The sequence below is a fragment of the Glandiceps talaboti genome, chromosome 4, assembly GCF_964340395.1.
Source record: "Glandiceps talaboti chromosome 4, keGlaTala1.1, whole genome shotgun sequence".
NCBI lineage: Eukaryota > Metazoa > Hemichordata > Enteropneusta > Spengelidae > Glandiceps > Glandiceps talaboti.
In genome coordinates, this window is record NC_135552.1 from 27,654,726 (window position 1) to 27,677,030 (window position 22,305).

At 33.2% G+C, this 22,305-nt stretch overlaps 1 protein-coding gene across 8 annotated transcripts in view; it reads right to left on the bottom strand.

Annotated features, from left to right (window-relative positions):
- LOC144433984 (ras-associated and pleckstrin homology domains-containing protein 1-like) overlaps positions 1 to 22,305 on the bottom strand; it is a 63,852-nt gene that overhangs the window by 26,589 nt on the left and 14,958 nt on the right. For 6 of the 8 annotated variants that reach the window (XM_078122415.1, XM_078122420.1, XM_078122419.1 and 3 more), the window contains exons 2-3: positions 4,937 to 5,072; positions 1,257 to 1,371 (exon numbers count right to left, since the gene is read on the bottom strand). In XM_078122415.1, coding sequence (XP_077978541.1) covers positions 1,257 to 1,371; positions 4,937 to 5,072 — 251 coding nt within the window. Of the gene's footprint in view, positions 1 to 1,256; positions 1,372 to 4,936; positions 5,073 to 13,040; positions 13,264 to 16,742; positions 16,858 to 22,305 lie in introns of those variants that run through there. The other 2 variants (XM_078122416.1, XM_078122417.1) reach the window with 2 other exon arrangements.

A 22,305-nucleotide genomic window follows, 5' to 3' on the forward strand; every position in this document is an offset into this window, starting at 1 on the left:
ATCTGAATACTCATAGGATGAGGGAGGGGGGGGGGGGGATTGAATGCGCTGAGGATGAAATTTTTTATCATATTTACAGGTCAGAAATAATTATCTTTTATCAAATTACAACAAAATTATAATTAAAGAATTGATTTAATAGAATGGTGATTGATAATCCAAGGTTAGTAGCATGTAAAAAGTTAACAGCTTACTGAGTTACAACACAATATCTTGATTTATGTTATTATGCAAAATGTCTTCTCCAAGGAAACACAATAAATTTGAATGGAACAAGTTTAAAACTAACTGAAATTTCAATACAATGTATTCATTTATCTAATTACGAGAATTGTCTTTCCAGAAAAACAAAAAAATTGTGAAAATATGAAAATTCATGTATACTTTTAGACTGAAAAATTCTGTCGTGGATTGTTCATAACTTACTATGTATGTATTCAAAATGGTCATGTTAATAAATCTCTTGCAGTCAAGTACACCTTACAGTGTAATACTGTGTACTTTGATAGACTACCCATCTTACCTGATAGGACACTTCTTTGCATGCAACTATATCTACCTTTTATCTTTATTTCTATTTTACCAAATTTTCATGTCCACTTATTCCTTTCACTGTACACTTTCATTGCATTCTCTCCCACACATATCTCAATTAACAAGAGTTAACTATTTTATCGGACAATAAACCCCAGCATGAAACGAAAGTGAAATTTCTCAAATATTTGAACACTGGCCCATCCCATTGCATCAAGTATTGCCTGTGACTTTCACACAAGTATGGTTTCTTTCCCCATATAATTGTGTCTATTTTGTATAATCAAAGTCTAAATTTCACTTCATGTCACAAATCACAAAACAACACACAACAAACATGCATCATGTCTTGAGAAAACTCAGAAGATAAGATAAGAACAGAAATCACATCACCAGTAACAAAGTTTCAGCCCACATGCTTTACAAAGCATCAAAAAAATCACCACAACAAAAGCTTGAACATCAAACTTTACAGAAATCAATGAAAATCTGTGATGATGTCAGAGATATGTCAGAGGCAGTAACACAACGTGTACGGTGGTACGTTTGAATCAAATATGGTCAACCCTGCGATATATTCTGCAAAGTGAACAATATGATACTACCACCATCCGACATGTAATTCCTACCTCAATGACATGAGATCTCTACATCTATAGATATCACACTCTGATGTCAACAGCTGTGTACTTACAGCTGTTAAATACAATAAGTTAACCTACCTTCTAAATTAGCCATAGAAAATCTAAAATTATCTAGGTTATCAAGTGTTGGTGTTGGAGGAGGTGGCGTGGCTGGTATTGGTGCTGCTATCTCAGGGCCATTCCCACCAAGTTGCTGTAGTGAGAAAGATAATTAAACATGTAAATGTGTGCAAATTTATTCATAATTAAGATATCTCTAGATCAGACAAGAAATTGAGTGGTCAAAGGAAGGGAGGGGGTAGATTATAAAACAATAACTCATTGTGATAGTTATTCTACCCTCATTGGCCATCTCTTCTTGAATAGTGACTGATATGATAGGAAGGAGCAGGGCTGGCTGTACGAAAATATCAAACCTGGGAAGGGGAAGGGGAGAGGGATATATTATTGATCAGGCTTTTTAAGTTTTATTGACAAAATGTAGTCAATAGCTTAGGTATGATACAACTAACATCAACTCTTAGAAATATTAAAACTCCTGAAAAAATATAATTGTCATATTCTGTAAGACTGCCACATTCAACAGAATCTATCTTATAAGTTACAAGGTATTTTCACAACATATAGTTGAAGGTGACAAATAGTACTCACATGTACAACACAATTATCTCCAAAGACTTGTTGTCACTTTACATTGGCCATAAATATATAAATTTTTGTTGTATGTCATCAAATTCATTTTATAGTGTGACTTGTGTGGAAAACTTCAACACAAAGTTTTCATGAATCAAGTTACTATGTAAATTTATGTAAAATTATTTGTAGGAACTGTCAAATTTCAAAAAATTTTAATAACATGCCTTGTTATCATAAAATTATTAATAACAAAATGTGTTACAGTTAATTCTTTTTCTCCCAACTAGTAATAACTTGTTTACAAATAATACCCCTTGGGAGAAAGAGCATTCAAATTCAAAGATTGGTTTACGTCTTTAGAGAAACACAGAGTTTGTTTTGTGTGGCCTTCCAATCATTCTTGTTAGACAACAGTAAAGGGAATACACCTGTATTTCTACAGCTCATCTATCTTGACAAGTGTCAACTCTAGTTTTCCTCACAAAGACACATTTCTGCTCTAAATAACGTATTCATCAATTCTATTCTTGACAATCGTTCCCTTTATGCTTTTTATCGGTTTCATTCAGTGACTTAGTTGTCACTTCCCATGGTCTGTCTACATTATCATCTGCTTGTCCATCCATCACATCTCTAGCATTTTACTTTCATCATTTGAATTTTTCTGTTCTCAGAGATCTGCAATAATTGTTAAGTCCTTTAATACAGCATCATGTCTTTTTTACTGTCAGTTTTATAAATGTCAAAAGTATTCACAAGAAGACTATAATTATCATAAATATGTTGAAGAGTTTCTATAATGATGTAAGTACTGGACAATAAAATAATAGTATCATGTTAATTTGAATCTAATTGTCAGTATGCAAATGTCTGTCTGTCTGTCTGACTGACTGACTAACTGTCTGTCTGTCTGACTGTCTGTCTGTCTGTCTGTCTGTCTGTCTGTCTGACTGTCTGTCTGACTGTTTGTCTGTCTGTCTATCTGTCTGACTGTCTGACTAACTGTCTGTCTGTCTGACTGTCTGTCTGTCTGTCTGTCTGTCTGACTAACTGTCTGTCTGTCTGTCTGACTAACTCTGTCTGTCTGACTGTGTCTGCCTGTCTGCCTGTCTGTCTGTCTGACTGTCTGTTTGTCTGACCGACTGACTGACTGACTGTCTAACTGTCTGACTCTGTCTGTCTGACCCTGTCACTGACTGACTGACTAACTGTCTGTCTATCTGTCTGACTCTGTCTGGCTAACTGTCTGTCTGTCTGACTGACTGTCTGTCTGTCTGTTTGTCTGTCTAACTGTCTGTCTGTCTGTCTGATTAACTCTGTCTGTCTGTCTGTCTGTCTGTCTGTCTGTCTGTCTGTCTGACTGTGTCTGTCTGTCTGTCTGTCTGTCTGTCTGTCTGTCTGTCTGACTGATTGTCTGTTCATCTTTAAAAATTGATGTAAATATTAGACTTTACTGATATGATCAAAAGTCTTTGTTCAAAAGGGGTGATGAGCTATCCACTAAATCAGTTCATAAACATGTTTTGTTACCATCTATTATCTAAATGTTTGCATAGTTGTATTTTATCCATCAATACTATCACATCAAGTCAACATATTCACTACTCTCTGCTTACAACCTAATGTCAAAGGTCATAGAGCTATCACAGAGTTTGTTTTTGGCAAAGATCTAATATATTCTACAGAGACGGATGATAATTAAGGACAGCTATCTCTATGAATTCATACAACTGACATTTTGACCAAACTTACAGGTAAGGATAACTGTTGCCAAGACAACCATGTGTTTGTCACCTTCCAGGTGATGCTGGAATGTGAATTGGTTACACCAGTAACCGATATATGTACAAATGTATGAGGTAGTAGTCCCTTGACTTTTGGCATACAACTAAACATTGCTGTATTACTACTGGGGATGTCATATGGTGTCATTTGAGAAACCTTTGATTTCTTGTAAAAATCCAAACGACGCCGACGTTCAGTTGTCAGTAGAAATGCAATGATTCACTTTCAAAATATTTATCCCATATTCAAGCAAACAAAAAACTAAAATTGTACAAACTTTTATCAAAATATCAATTTTGGGATTGTGGTGTATTTTAAGAATGATACATGATCATTGATTGACAGTTTTATTTTTGAATCTCTATCAGCAGGTATTATACAGTGTATATCTGAATAGATAGAGGATACACTGAAGTCTACCACTTGTCTCCCATGGCAACCAGGGTATCCTACATGATTCTTTTCGCATCATCAGTAGTCAGCGTGCTTTGACCTTTAAAGTGAAATTATAAGCTGTTTGGTTTTATAAGATTTTAATCCACTTTCCATCTGTGTATAGCTAGATGATAGACATAGAATCAAGTCATGTATGTGGAAATAAAATATCTAACTGGATTCTGACAAACGTCAGATTTTCATCAACTTCATAACCATTTTATCTTTATTCTTACCAAATGATTTTAGATAATTAATGTTATTTTTTATTGTCTTTTGATAAAGACATACACTTAGTTTTAGTTTTTAAACACCATAAATGATTCTGATTATATTTGCTTTACAACAAAAGCTACTTTTTTAGAATTTTATCTTTTCAACTAGGGAGTTGAAAATGCATTTTGAGTTTAGTGCCAAAAAAGTGACAAAAACTTATTTTACTTTGAAAGAAATGCCCAGTATATGTCATGATATAAAAACGTGGCCTTTTCTGATACTGTATCCGTGAAACGTTATCTATGAAATGATAAATATATTAATCAATGAGTACAAAATCTAGATTTCTTAAAACCAAACTTGTCATTTTGAAGCTTTGTCATGTCAATGTTTTATTAAGTAATAAGAAATCATGGAACAATTCATGAAAATCTGAATATCCAATAAGTGTCTTGTTTATTAATTCACACAAAAAAATGTCAACTTTTAGTCACTGTTACCCGACATAACCTGGTAAAGTCTGAGAGAGACTACAACTGACATTTACCAGCAAAGTACTTGCTGCAGGCAATAAATTGTGGGTGTGAGATAAGCAAGGTTTTCTTTCTAACATTAAATGTTACTAGCTATAATATACCCTGAATCAGCCCATAATGATTACACTCAATTCGTCACATTCAACTTACCTTGGTCATATTTTCTAGCTCCCCCAGCCATGTTCCTAACATTTTATCCAAATCTTGTTCTTGGTCGCTATCCATCTCGGCGTCGAGATCGTCTGACGGTTCGTCACTTAAATTCTCAAATGATGCAGCATTTGCCCTGTAATAAAAACATCACATGACTTATTAGGTAATTGAACAGACAATATAACAAACTGAACAAAATTGCCAGACATGGGTTTGAAAGGTTTAAATATAGGCTTTGTTATCATTAAGAGAGAGAGAGAGAGAGAGAGAGAGAGAGAGAGAGAGAGAGAGAGAGAGAGAGAGAGAGAGAGAGAGAGAGAGAGAGAGAGAGAGAGAGAGAGAGAGAGAGAGAGAGAGAGAGAGAGAGAGAGAGAGAGAGAGAGAGAGAGAGAGAGAGAGAGAGAGAGAGAGAGAGAGAGAGAGAGAGAGAGAGAGAGAGAGAGAGAGAGAGAGAGAGAGACACACACACACACACATAACTGATCTGGCCAACCTTTCTTCTCATTACCTATATCCATCATTATCTACATTTTACTGAGAATGAGATCTCCAAAACTGATTAAATATCCATGATTTATAGGCCATAACTAGTAATTCTGCTATCATTTACAAATGATAATTGCAAAAATTTTTGATAAATATTTTGAAGTCAACAGATGTATATGCCACTTAAAATTGCACATACCAGGCATAGTATAGTAATGTTCAGGTATATTTAGATCATGACAGTCAATTTTAGAAAGTGAGTTACAAACACTATTCCTAAAATACATATGAATGTAATTACAGTTCAAAAAGTCAAATACTTGCGTGTACAGAAAGTGTACCAGTGTATCGACAAACGGGATGTATCTTCCCGCCAATTTTAGCAATAAAATCTGATATCATACAACTATTTATGGAGTTTCCCCTCTACTTTTTCCTGGTTCCGCATATTTGCCCCATCGTACGCCAATATTTTTCATAGTCAGGAGAAAAATATTCTTTGGTTTGTGAAAATTAGTTGGCATCAAAATTACAACTGTAAACATTGTATTCAGTTGTTCATTTTCCTGACTATATTTACATATATACATGTATAATTATAAATGTCAAATGCAAATGGCTGTATATTTTTCTGAAATTTTTCTGTGTTTTTTCATTCTTTTCGTTTGCTTACCATATACCTTTCATGTACCTTTTCAACACTTTACTATTCAAGTGTTGTCCCCTTCTAACAGTACTACACACCACAACTTGTCTTGTAGTAAACACACTAAGAACATTACTATGTCCACTACACAACTTGTCTTCATACTAGTAGTAAACACACTAAGATAAAGTCAAAAGGTTTTCCTGGCCAAAGGTGATACATGAATATATATATACACAAACACTTCCCTGGAGTGCTATCCATTGCTTTGTTAATCACCACAAATGTGTGAACAGGTTGTTTTTTTCTTTACTTTAATAGTGAAAAAAGAAGAAGAATACCCCAAAGGTTTTGACATGTGGGTGTTGTACTTGTAGACTGGTCAATGGTTTCTTCTCCACTGTCGATGGTCAAACAGACTCACAAGTCTGGTTTTTATAGCGTATTTATTGGAAATGATTGCTTATATAAACATCCAAGTCATACTAACAAGAGACATAGAAAGTGGTACTCTAAATTGAAGAGAATTAGTTTCATGTGATTAACGAAACAACACAAAGCACTAAAACACAGGAAAACTAAAAGTTTAGAAACACTTCAAGTTTGAATATTTATTTGGCAATTTCAATGTCATTAATTAAGCCCTTTTCATGGTGAATTAATTGATAAACTAAATCTATTCACACTCAACAAGTGTGACACTAGAAATCCAAATATTGTTTATTTTGACACTCTTTCATTGTTTTGAGCTTTCTCTTCTAATCCTCCTAAAAGAAAAGCTTAATTAAGTGTTAATCCCTACATATACAAGTGGAAACAACTTTATTTGCTTCTAATACTGTACACACACAGCAGTAGGAATCCAAACTGTTGGTAAAATAAACTTGTATCCCAGCTGTAACAGCCTAAAGCTGATATGCTAGTGCACTTCTTTCAATGGTGGGAACTTGAGCCGTCGACAGACTCTTATAAAACTTAGGGCCTCTTTGTTCATTCTTAAAACATGACACTGGAAGTAAATCAAAGAGATGTTTTCTCCCTTTTCTTTACTCAGTTCTGACCCTTCGTAGTTCTTCAGCTGGAAGTCATCACAATCATTGGCCATTACAGGATAAATTGAATTCACATTTTGATGTTTATCGGTGCTATATGCCAAGGCCATGGCTAATTTCTGATAGGGCTTGTACCAACAATGGTAAAACCTGGCAAGTTCATATTTTATGACTCTATGCACGGTCAATATAGAAATGATGGTGGTTCAATATGTGTTTCACATCAAAGGGTGTGTATGTCACCCAAGTGAACACACAGAAATACCACAGTGACTCAATTCAGCTAATGTCTAAATGGTACTAGGTAGGTATATCAATACATCACTGAACAGTAGCCATTGTAAATAAACTTTCTCCGCCCTGTTTTTCCACAAAAATATACCAACAAGCCTCATTTTCTTTTCACAATAAAAAAAACTTGATATCAGAATTCTAAAAAGCCATGATACAAATTCTACTGACCTTGGGATACCTATCTGTTGGGCACAGACTTCTGGCAATTTACTGGTCTCAGTTTCGGGTGATCAGACCCCTCAGAACACTAATTAATTGCAATTAATATGACCCCTTAGGCTCAACATGATTATGATACAAAATTTCAGTAAACCGGATATGCAGCTCATTTCATATCATTAAACACCAAAATAATGGACAAACAATTGATTATTCAACTGTATAAATATATCAAAGTGTAGACAGTTTTACTCTGGAGATCAAATATCTATTTTGATAGTGACTTTTCTATCCACCATTTTCCGTTTTCGTTCATGCAGTACATACTAAAAACAGTTGAATAGTTTTGGATGTCTGTAGGATTCAGATTACTGAATCAACATTGGCTGACATTTTAGGTCAGTACATACACTGACCATATCACACAACTTATATATCTAAATCATACCAGATTTCATTACAATCACCATGGTAACGTAGACAGTCTAGATTAATCTCTACAAATTACAGCCACATGACGCCATTACAAAATATAACCAAACTGAACACAAACAAAACAACACAAATTAGACAGTAAGTCAACGGAAATTTTTTAGTTATTTTCAATCCATATGCTAATATTGCATATGTAGTAATATTCAAAATTAGAAATTCTATTTTTATGGTCAGAATGATATTTGTATGATTTGAGTCATACCTCATCAAATGATTGGATCTGGTAGTCTACACGTCAATGCAGACTGATGAAATTTAATTTCTCTTTTAATGCATTAAGCTTACAAGACGTTTGAATGAACTACTTGAAGTACATACACCCTAAAATACATTCTTTCCTGTAACTATGAATTTAGTGAGGTCAAAAATCGCAACCTCTAACCTCCATAGTACATTTAATGGACACTGCGCACTTTTTCAACTTCTAAACACGTATTGTCTTCTCTATTTCATTTTATATTTCAATTATTTCAACATTATACAAGCAGATGACTTTTCTATAAACATTTCTCGTTCCCTCCAACACTTTCACAAATTGCGGACTTCGAAAAGTTGTGCAGTATTTAGTCGTCATTTGTTATAGACATACCAGTACCTTCTGTTCACCATTAAGCAGATAACAACACTTTTATGTTTCAGGTACTTTTTAAACAATTTCCTGTCCCCAGCAAAGAATTCCTTGTCTGTTTCGTGTTTGAAATTCTCCATGAAGACCCATAGTATAAATATTGTTCAGAGTTATTTAAGCATAGCAAATTAAGTGTAATAAGCCCACCACGCTTTCTGATTTCCGCCTTTCCTTCAAATGCAACATTGTAAAGCTAACCAATCTTGTACAATTTCTTCTCTCTTTTTTGCAATAACGGATTTAAGTAAAGGTTGCTTCAAATTTGTACAAGAATAATCAGAAAACATTTTTGTTTGTTGTGTACCAAACTTGCTGATGATTGACCTATTACATTCAGTAAATACTTGTTATAGTATAATTACTAGTATGATATATACATGGGTAATTATTGATACTGAATTCAATATTTCCATAGGACATGAATTTCTGTATACTTGTAAAAGAACAGAATAAGGCTAACTCTAACTTTTGACAATATTGTAGTCACTATAGTGTATGTGATATAATGACTTACTTGAAGTTATATTGTGTATACATGTATGTTTAAATAAGCACCTCCACAGCAATTCCACATTCTGTTCCACTTTCCTCTCCCCTCTTTCTCCTCTGTCTGTCTGTCTGTCTGTCTGTCTGTCTGTCTGTCTGTCTGTCTGTCTGTCTGTCTATCTGTATTTCTGTCTATATACTCTTCCCCACCCCTCATATACTTTCTCCCCTCTCTTTGACTGCTGATTTGTTTCTCCCTACATGTCAATCACAATCTTCAATTTTTGTAGTGAAATTTATAGGTCTATCCCTAAAATTTATTACTGTAAACAATTAGCAAACAGGAAATCTGGATACTATACTAAGTTTGGTTAATATTGTTACCATGGTTACCATGTACCTGACTTGTAAACTAGTCTATAACTTCATAGGGCGTTAGTTAATTTTCCCTTGATAACAATCTTTGCAACTACATTTTTCACGCCTTCGTCTCACGCCTTGTCTGTCTGTTAGCATCTTTGTATTATCGATATACATGTACAAGGTCATACGTGACTCATTCTCCTCATTTCAAATTCACACTTTACTTCAGATTTACACCCAATTTCAATTTCACTCACGGAATAACGCAGTTTTATAGTTGTCATGGCAACATAATTTACAATGACTCATCCTTGTACCTCAAGTCCCTGGTTTTGTAGCAGACACCACTTTGTAGATCTCACTGATTACAAGTTCACAGCTCTGTAATTGTATTCTCTACACAATATATTTTCTGCGATCAATAAAATCTTCATTTACAGAAATAGGAGAGAATTTTTTTTAGTTTGAAAAGATTTTTAATGGCAACATTTTGTGAAGAGAAAACCAACTACAGATCCTTTACAAAGTTGGACCAAGCTTTGAAGTAGATTAATTCAAGCTTAGGATTAGAATTAACATGTTATTCAGAACTATTACTTCCTTCCATGCTCAACTTTTAAGCCTTGAATTCAAACCTATTTACAAGGAATCTTATTTCTGTAGACAACAGGAAATTATGGATATCACACTTCTGAACTTTCAGCACTAAAAGAGCACAAAATTTGGCTGAGTCTAGTTTTGCAACTCAGTGGGCTTTTTCACAAAGTTAGCCTCGAATTACTTCTGAACTTTGAACTTTGACACAGATTACAATTATATCTCCATTCTGACCTTTATTCATTCATTCGGATTATAAATTTATGACATCTCCGATGGAAATCAACAAAACAAGGGTCAAGTCAGGGTTGTCTGCCTTAGACATACATGTGTGTTTTGATGAGTTAGAACTTTGATGAATGTGCTGCCACCAGATATAATATGATGTAAGTTTAGTATGGCATGATGGCAGTGATTTCTTGGGTGGTGACATCAATCCATCAACTGACCCTGCATTGAAGCTTTCACTCAGCCACCTGTTTGTATGATATTGGGAAAGCTAAAATGATTAATCTGTTCAAATTTTTGGCCACATTTACTGAATTCATTGTGTACTGATTATTTATCTCAGAAGTGCTATTGACAGACTTTGGGGTTTTTTTTTACACAGACACAGATACTGTATAATTTACAAAGAACAACAATATCTTTTAATTCTATCTACCTTATTTAGTAATTTTATAGTTTGTCCATTGAAAACTAGGACCTGGCAAAAGATAACATATACAGAATGCCATTTATAACTTTGTAATTGTACATTATGGTATAACAAGGAACATATTTGACAGCTTTTAGAGTTACGATTAAAATAGATGTTAAACAAGAAATTACATTAGTGTGGCCAACACAGCTATCCATCTCTGTGAAAAATATGTACTTAAGATTACAATTTCTAAATGGAAATCTTTTTTTTTTGTCTAGACTCTGTTTATCGGACTCACATTCCACATTATTTTAGGAAAGTATACAAAGTTCACAAAGCAAAATAAATTTTCAGTTTCTCACTTTTTTTCTTTGCCTTTTGATGGTTTTACTGCGATGGCCTAGATTAGACTGAAAAACAACTTCATTGGGAAAAAAATTCCTTTGAATAAAATGTATTTATATTACCTATTATTTTATTATTATCTATAAACATTCTTTTGTTTTATCTGCATTACAACATATTTTTAATGTTTAGCATTTTGTTAATTTTTTTAGTAAATATTTGGTGTGTATGTTGTACTCATAGATAACCTAAAGGGGTATGTATTCATCCTGTGCTGAAAAATATTTCATTGGTACCTGCACTTTCCCGCTATATTTTACTGCAACAAAATCATTGTTGGTCTGAAATTTTAATCACATTTCACCTTTATTTTAGACCAACATCATAGAAATAACATCTATTTATGGAATGGAACCAATATTTTGGCTTAGGAATGATCTTAATTTTAGAAACCTTCATGAAAATACTGTACAACGACAGTGCATGACAAATGGTATCATTATCAGAACATGTCAGCCATGTAGTTGTGTTACAACAGTAGTGCCACTATTATGAAACACTATCCCCCAGGGACAAAGTAATCACCTTCAATAAATCATCTACAATGCACACATTCATAACTGGTTAAAATTGCATGATTTTCATGCCTTTTCTTTTGAACTTGCTTATTTTATTATGCCAAAATGAGCAGTCTTACTCATTGCAAATTATGCAAATTTCAGAATGAACACCTGAGATCCTCATAAATTTTAGTCAAAATTAATGAAATTTTATGTTATCTAAAAAATGGTTGTTTCATTAGGTATAACTATTAGAACCAATGTATCTAAACCAATCACTATCAACATATTCATTTTATCAAATTAATCATAACTATTAGAACCAATGTATCTAAACCAATCACTATCAACATATTCATATTATCAAATTAATCATAACTATTAGAACCAATGTATCTAAACCAATTACTATCAACATATTCATATTAATTTTATTATCAAATTAATCATAATTTCACAAAATTCAGGTTTAGCATCATATTCAGCAATAACAGTGTTGTACAGAAATGATTTGTCTGGTTGTAGTCAAAGATTTGGAGGCATTTTCAAACATTTGTCAATATATATCTTATATATTTGTTTCTATTTTCAACATAGAAGTAGTCTTCTACACAACATAAATTCAATTCAAACAGTTTTATTTCAATTACACACCTGTGTCTGAATAATAATGGGAAGTTGTCATTAGAGTTGAAAGCCCTTCAGATGAACACCAAATTGGGTTTATTCATACACTTGTGGAAGGTCTATTCAAGTCACATGTTTACCACACTTTAACAAACATATCAGCCGAACTACTGGTTTTCATCCCTAGAATTTAGTGTCTGTCTTAGCACCAATCTGATCTTTCCCATCGACATTTACTGAACTGTTTATCATCAGTGAATGGTCAACTGGTCCCATTAACATTAAGCGACATAAGGAATGTTTGTCGGGTCCAAAAACATGGTAGATTCCATGGTCTATATCTGCTGGTGTTATTGCTTACTAATGTGTTGTACATTTACATACATGTCTGAATTAAAGTCACATCAACTGAGACTTTAATGAAGTTTGGAAATATTACTACTTTAGTACTTACTGTATATATATTCTCAATTTGTCAAAGTCTTGGTCTGTGACGACTCCACATGTATGTACAAACTCTGTACCTGATTCACATGTCCTCTCCTAAGTTTTCAGGGTCAGACACATAACAAAACTTGACCTTCAACCTGCCGAAGTGTCAACAAATCCCAAAATAATACCAGAACACACACAGTAAACTTTCTGTCAACACTAACATGGACAATTTGTGAATTTGAAATTACAATAGTCCGGGAAAAAAACACATAGAAAACTACTTACGCTTAGCTCCAACATCATGTGTTAGTCCATCCAAAGTATTTTAACAACTACCGGTGTCTTTTGAACAGCTAATTTTGCAATTGTACAGGGACATTTCACATTCAGATTAATGAATCATAGGAAGGCAAGTTTTTCACGCTTTCATTGAAACCACGTCACGCTTGACTGGCATTAACCAATAGGGTCAAGGGTTAACAGATAATGGCGGCATCCTAGGAATCCCTCTATGGTGGTTGCCGTGAATTATCACAGGTCAAAGTTTGTATTTACACATCAGTTCTGATTATTCAATTCTTCAGTTCAAACATAATTTCTTTGGGTTTTTACAGGAAATTGGAAAATATAATTACATTATCAGTTATTAGCTTTTTTTGTCCTCAGTGATTTATGTGTTTACAATAAATACTTTGAAGGAATGAATACCTAATACATTACATTAACTGATGAACAAAATTGGTTTTCTATAATTGAGTTTGCATCACTGATTCTTGTATTTAATGTATACGATTATTATTATTATTATTATTATTCTTAAAATGATAAGGAATGCAAAATAATAAAGATAGAATAAACTATAATTGTAAATTTTAAAAAGCTCTTAAATTGTAACAATCATGCATAGTTTGATTATTGTTTGATGGAATGTGCATAAAATTTGTAAAATAATTATCGGTTATTTTGTTTCTGTAAGTTGTCATTATTTGACCTGCTTTATAATAAAGACTTTCTCTCACTGATTACATTTATGTGAAGGAATTTCCATTAATTTACTTTCTGACCTTCGTTGAAATTGCAACAATTTATTGACAAATCCAAGCTGCATGTTGTCAAATTAAACTCTCCACTTTTCATACCCTTGAGCAGTTCTACAGCTCATTTGTATGAATGAACTCATGAATTTTGATCAGCATTCCCTAAAGCACTTAGGTCCCTGGTGTGATTACCCCAAGGGACACACAAGTGGAAATTTACATAAAAATCAACATATCATTATCATAAATTAGCATGCTTAATGATGTCTGTAAAGCAGCAACTTTGGCACTCAGCATTATTTGTGCTTTTGTTTCCAGAGTAAAGGCAGCAATCTGTGATTGACAGTACAATATACAGACAAAATGGACAGGTTAATAAGCGGCTTTCTTAGAACATGAGAAGTCAGTGTTGGGAGGAAATGATGGGCAGGTCGCTCCTTTTCAATAGACTTAGCGAACTGTTTCATTTTGTCTAATGGCCTGAAGCGATACATTTATTTCCTGATTTCTAACTTTCCATTATTTATCTATGTATCGTATTAATAGTGATGTCATTGACTCCTATAAATGTTTAGAATGTAGACACATACTGAACACTATCAATTCACAAATATACGGGTCTTTTACAGCTTTCGGAATTAAACTGCCGCAAATAAAACTTCCCTGTTTAAGTTAAGACCACAATTACATATCACTACTTGCAGTAATAACTTTAATAATTTTAAAACTTTTATGTGATCACAGATCATAAATAAAACATGACTATCAGTATCTAATACATAAATCTGTCATAACTATAAATACAGTTTGAGTACAAAATCACCCCATAATACTTGTGTTATTATATTAATTATGTTTCTCTACAATCCTACAGTAAATGCCTGTGTGTGTGTGTGTGTGTGTGTGTGTGTGTGTGTGTGTATGTGTGTGTGTGTGTGTGTGTGTGTACTGGTAGTTCACCTCTAGAATCCTACAGTAAATATGTGTGTGTGTGTGTGTGTGTGTGTGTGTGTGTGTGTGTGTGTGTGTGTGTGTGTGTGTGTGTGTGTGTGTGTGTATGTGTGTGTGTGTACTGGTAGTTCACCTCTTTAATTAAAGATGCTCATAACTAGAATATTAGTTTTTCAATGAGACAATTACACAAAATATATTCAATTTCACTGAAATTTGTTAAATACCAATAATGTACATGTTAAATTGTTAATCAGCAGTGGATTTTATTCATAAGAAGTATAGTAACAGGTTGAAATCATGATCACGTTAGGCTGATGATTTTAGTGTGTGGACCCAAAATTAATTTGATGGGATTTATTGTATCATTGACAGTACATGTATGTGGAGAGCTACTCAAAATCATTTTACCTATAGGTGATTTAATAACATTCAGGATATAAAATATTGTGAGTAAATCATTAAATCTAACAAAACAGTTTCAGAAAATATTCCAGTAGTGGTGAGTGCAGATTTAAAGTCCTCAACCACTTAATTAGATTCTTGCACTCAGGTTGTCATCACATCATACTTTGACGTTTTAGTTGAATTTGATAAATAATTTTACAAGGTTTGCACTACATTATTACTTTACAACAAAATTACGTTTGTGTTTACATGACGACTTGAGTCATTACTCTGTCAACTGTGGAAATTACCAATGTTTGAAACTTCTAATCCTGCACAAATTGTGAAAAGTATTAAGTAATAGTGTCATCATGTTATGAAATTTTTATATGACCTTTTGATATGACCTTTCAGTTCTCAAGTGTTTAGTCTGTGACCTTAAAATCCATGGCAATCCACAACAAATCTCCACTATAATTGCCAAGAAAGTGAACTACTTACATATTCATTTTATATCATACTTGACTTTTTGACTTGAGAACTGTTTTACTGATGTAGTATTGAGACTATATTCCCTTTCATTCAGAATAACTATTTTACAGAAGTTTGCGGTGGCATTGTCAGGAAACCAAACTGATTCACAGATACTTTGTGCCTTTCAAATTCAACTCTAAAACATGACAGCACGGATTCCAGGCAATGTAGTCGCATTCAGCCATTGAGGCAATCACAAAACAGCTATCAGTAATATCTGACACATTTATGCTGTACAAAACTCAACAAAACAGCTATCAGTAATATCTGACACACTTAGTCTTTACAAAACTAAAGAAAACAAACAAAGCAGATAAACTGACATCCTTTTAAGGCTTTTTGTACTGACACTTTGCTAACATAAAATGCTTTTAATGGAATTCTTTAGATTCTGATTTTTTAAGAGTATATATCTCCACTATCTTGGGAAATAAATTAAAGTACTAGTAGTAAACATACATGTTCTTCTATTCTATTCTTTATGAGTAACTCTTTATAGATTCATGGTAACAATTAACCACAATGGTATTAACATTCTACGGGCTTTAAAATTACAAAGAGAGTTATAAGGAAACAAATCCTTACACTTAGAGGAATAAACTACACATTTTTTCTGTAAAATTATAAAATTTGAGTAAATTCTTGTACTCAACTGAAAAATTTGAACAGTATATTTAGTGTTTCTAGTTTTAATTTGTAGATCTTACAACAATTTCATAAAACTTAAAAGATCTAAACACTTCTAATTTCTTAGAAACCCAATATTTGGGTATACATATCTGTGTTTATGTTATGAGTCGTACATATGGCTGCCAAGTTTACCTGAGGTCCCCTTAGCTCTTCAGTTATATTTATACTCAAAATTATTCAGTCGTATTAACAGTGTTTCAAATTTGAATATTTTTCTCTTCTTTGTACGTACAATTAAAAACTCTTTACGACAAACACGTAAATTCTCTAAAATTTCAAAATTTGTTGAAGAAAAAAAGTGAACATTACATTTAGTTTTTCTAGTTTCATTTTGTTGACCTTTAGATAAATTTCAGTTTAAATTTTGGCATCAGAATATAGTACCTACCTTTATTAAATCCTAACATGTGAAAATCTGCTAAAATGGTAGACAATATTCCTTGGATAGAATTACCAACCATACCGTATACCATATATACCATCCTGGACTGAGTTTATTAGAATAGCAATACCCCCTAACCAACTAATTATAAGCAATACTTCTGTGATGTCATCAGTACAGGGTAAACAACAACAGCCAATCATGGCAAGCTATATATTCCCAACCCATATCATGATCCTACTTATCTCCCTAGTTACAAATACATTGATTTCCTCCCCTCTCTATGAATGAAGTCCTACACTAAGGACAAAATGAGTCAACAATAATTATACACTTTGATATACACTCTCTGGTTGTACGGTAAAACTCCTGTTTGGCTCAGGATTAAAATCTAGCAGTGAAAAACAGTTGCCTGATAAAGTTGAAAAAGTTGGTCCACAACAAAGAATAATCCTATGTAATCCTTATGGCTTCACTGATAAAATAACACTATTGTAGGTCCCTTTACAATTGATTTAAATTCATAAACAGTTGGTCTTTGTTGTATTATTTCCAATTTAATATATGAGTTTGTGTATCGCAGTCTTCAGAATCTTTTTGTCAGACAGGTAAAAATTATTAGAATTTTGTAACAATAAGACCTGTACGTAGAAAACCTGGAAAGTCAATAAAACTCATCTAGTAACAAAATAAAAGAAACCTTTATTGAATGTATGATACCAATGGACACTTTACACACTCTGTCATCTAACCTAGTATATACTTGAATGGATTAATCATTACATGTAGTACTTTGAAATGAGCCCCCTCCAATCCTATCCCCTCAAACCCAACCCTACCCTTCCAACCCCACCCTTCCAACCCCACCCCTCCAGCCCTACCTCCTCCAACCCCACCCCAACCTCACCTCTACATGTAACACTCCCTCACATGAAATGACATCTTCTGAGGAATAAAGGAAAACATTTTGCAAACCTGAAATTGCACAGTGAATAGACTTCATATCTGTGTTTGGCAATATTCATGAAGGTTCAAACTGACACTATACTCTGACCTGCAGACGTATCTATTACAATGACAGTATACAAAATTTACCTGTACTTATCACTTGTACACAATAGCCAGACAGGAAGGAAATCCGACATTGACATGTACATTGTACGTTTTACACTACGCACACACTCATTCTCAGTTCAATCCTGACGCAATGTGGTAATATATCAACTACAAACAAACATACACTTTGTTTCATGCGAAATGTGACGAAATCAGTTTGAAATAAATAGACACTTATCCATACTATACACATACATGTACACTTACAGGCACCATTATGTATAGTCCTTGGTGTTACTATCTCAAGAAGCTCTCTGTAATTGTGATGTGAAGAGCTTCTTGAGACAGTAACACCAAGACGAGTCTGTGGGCTACATCACGTACACAGGTACACACGAAATCTGACATCCTGGATGAATATTAACAATAATACATTTTCTTAAAAACACTAACAATTGTATATACACAGAGAAAACCTATGAAATGTGACGATATTAACTACAAACAAACAAACACTGTGACAACAGAACAGGAAACGTTCAAAATACAATGACATTTACACGAAAGAGACACTTTTGATTTCACACTGCAGACTTACCATGGCTCTATTAGTGATTGAGATATAGATCCATGCATGCCATGTACACAAGGGAATCTTTATAAAAACTATTGCAATCCACTTCACTGTACAAACAAAATTAAACTTCCATTTCAAAGTATACACACAAGTGTACATGAAAAACCTGACATTAAAGTGATGAAATCAATGTGAAACAAACACACACTTTGATCAGTCTACTAACAAAACTGCCTAAAGTGTTTTGAAATATGATCACTGGGGCATAAACTAAAAGATAACGTCACAGAAAATGGAGTGCTATACTATAAAAATAATGACTTGTAGGTAATTACACCTTACTTATCTCTGTATTAAAAGTCTTCAAGGGATGTAACAAAGAATTTCAAATATGGCAGGTGTAGTTCTTTTTAGTTTGATATTAAAATCTGGTAAAACCATATATACTGAACTATGTACAACTGCCGACATCAAACTGTGGATGAACTGAACCTGTTACAAACAGGGAAAGTAAACAACTGAACTGGATTAATACCACTTGGCACAGTATGTTGGAAGTACAGAGACTTGTATTACATTCCATTATTTGATACAAACAGTTTTATGGCCACTTTACATAGTAGTTCATGTTCACAGACAGATTTCAAGTTCCCCAGCACTTCATGTACACATAGAGAAACCATAAAACTGTTCTAATCAAACCATGGTATGTAATACAAGTCTCTCTGATGTTCCAACATTCTGAGCCAAGTGTTATTAAAATCCAATTCATTTGTTTATTTTCTATGTTTGTAACAGTTTCTGTTTGTTCACAGTCTGATGTTGGCAGTTGTAATCAGTATGCAAGGGTACCACTACAGGACCTTTCATACTAAAATTGAATAACCTATTGTTTTCAAGTTGATAATGTAGGTTTAATGATTGATAGGTTCACTTCATCTCAACTTTTTTCTCCTGAAATAAATTCTGATAAATTGGTTTCAACAATTAATTTACTCGTTGTGTTTGAACTTTTTTTGTCAGAAATTGACAGTAACTCTGATAAATTGATTCTAATGATGTTCACTTCATCAATTATTTTCTACAGAAATGAACACAATTCTGACACAATGGACTTCAGTATAACACTTGCCTCTAACTATTACAGTGGATTACACAAATAGAAATAAAATACTCTGATATATATATATTGGTATTATCAGCATTTGTAGCTTTCAATACCAGCAATTTACATAATGCAATTATAATGACGAGTAAAGTAATATGGATATCCATCTTAGTTTATATAAACACTTCCGCTACAATTCTTATTAAAAACGTTGAACTTTGAAGTACCTCAGAGTTGACATACTTGTTAATTTTGACTATAAATCACTATTGACTGCATTACTGGATATCCAAACGTCATATTTGGATATACACCATCTAATCCTTTAACAATGCTTGGGGGTGGATAATCCAATTACCGAAATAATTCTGGTTTCACTAATGAGTTAGAACAATATTTATGTAATGTATACCATCGATTTAGGAATTTCAATATGAATAGAATAATTTTTATTAATTACTGGACGTCAATGTCAATATTATTGATCCCAAGTGAAGCTGTTGTAAATTTTTTATTTTTTAAACACACCACATGCCTATAGTAGTATATATATATATATATATGTTCATCATGGAAGCACTATGAATCATATCCAAGTCCAAGTTCTATTCTTCCACTTTTGATTGAGAAACAGACATGTTTGAAACAAATAACTTGTCCTTTTCTCAGTCTAAATGGACACGACACTCTGTTCAGTAGTCACTGATTTATGTTCTGATACACCCATGTAAATACCCTTCCTTTGAGCCTCTCCCTTTACAAACACATAGCTGTCATTCCATTCCATTCCAATTTTATTGTCACTCCAGCCTTTCTTCTTAGATCAGCTTCAAACCTCTCCCATTTTCCCCACCAAAATAATTTGTGTACAATCCTTGCTTTATCGAACATTTGAGATTTTATCAAATTTCCAGATATTCTGAACAAGAACCATTGAAAACACTACAATGAGTAGTTGGCCTAAACACAATGTCATTTTAACATTGTCCATAAAGTTTATATGTATCAAGTAGTGAGATGGTTAGTCTATATGCAGGTTATTATTGGATGATGTCATAGATATGCAAATGAAGCCACTAATATGCAAATAATATGCAAATGACTTTTCTGACAATATGTGTGCCATGACATCATCAGGGGTAAAGAGGAATCATGTCTAGGTCTACATGTCTGTTCAAAATACAGTGTCACTGTTATCATCAGCTTCTTTTACACCTAAATGTCATCTGCAGTCAGAAATTTGTCCAAAAATTGGAATGCAATAAATAAGCACACATAAAAACTACAACTTTCAGCAACAAACTAGTAATCAGAATGAATGCTTCAGTTGTCTCCAAGGTAAGGACATGGACCTGGTTGGTAACTAAGGATACGACACACAACAATTTCACATCTGTGCACCATTCTCCATACACATACATTTCAGTAACACACAACATAAAAGAAGTGCCGCGTAATATGGAATATTGCATCAAATTCCTGAGCATACTAAAACTTTATGAGAATCAAACGGACACATCATATGAACATTTCTACTACATTACGTCAATATAGACACTAGAATTATCAAATAATACTACAATACCTGCAACTTGATAAGATAACTTTATCTCTCCCAGACACACCACATCATCCCCAGTCAATAAATCCACTGTATTCTCATCAAATTATAAACCCAGCACGTTTTTTTTTGTTTGGAAATGTGACACTTGGGAAATGGTCATATTAATTCAAAATCTATTATATGATATTATGGTCTGTCATACAGCACACTGTGTGGGGTAATTAATCATAACAAAACACAGGCATAATGGATACTAAATAAACACTGCAACATGCAGCAATGTATTCATGGCATATATTGCCATTAAAAATCAACTTACAGTTTGAAATATATTATATGTAAATAATTGCGTATTATAAAAAGAAATATAAAATTTAAAGTACAGACTCTAAAAAGACACTGCATCATGGCGGAATACATTCCTTACGGATATTTCCATTAAAATCAACGTACATTTTGAAAAATATATCAAATGAAAAAAAACAGGTATTCAAAAAAATACCTCTAACACTAAAGTATAGATACTTGATAAACACTGCATTATGAAGGCATGCATTCATGATACTGGATATTCTCATTAAAAATTGACTGAAAATATGAAGAAAAAAATATCAATGATGGAAATTTATATAGAAATATTACATGTATGTAGGATAAATGGAATGCTGTTAAAAAACTACTATACCTACATGAAATTATCATTTCATTAATTCTGAAAGCAAAAAGCATCAGAGCAGAACACTTAGAACGTATGACTACTAGTCTGTGACATCACCAAATGTCACTTTTTATAAATTTATATGACAAATTTTAACCAAAATTGGAGGTTTAATATAAATTTGATGTACATAATTTCTGTTTTAGTATTTCTGAAAATTTTGTGCAGAATTTTTTGTTAGATGGAAGTTTGTTAATTTAGATGTTACGATAGTGGCCCTAGATATGTACGCATAGAAATTTGTTGTTTGCTAGCACCTGGTTTCTGCGTACAGTGTATGTATATATACACATGAAATGTATTCATCCAAACAGGCCTGTAGCTAAACAGGCGATGACTCATACATTTTCCTTCTTACACCAAGATGCAACTTAATACAAGCCTGGGGATTCCAAAACCCTGTCAAATAAATGCACATTTGGATCAAACCAGGGAAAAAATCCATGGCTTTGAAAAACTAGGTCGGAAAAAAGATACAAAATTGAACTATACCAACCTTGTTGTAATACAGCTATACTGACACATACACGGCAATGGATATACACA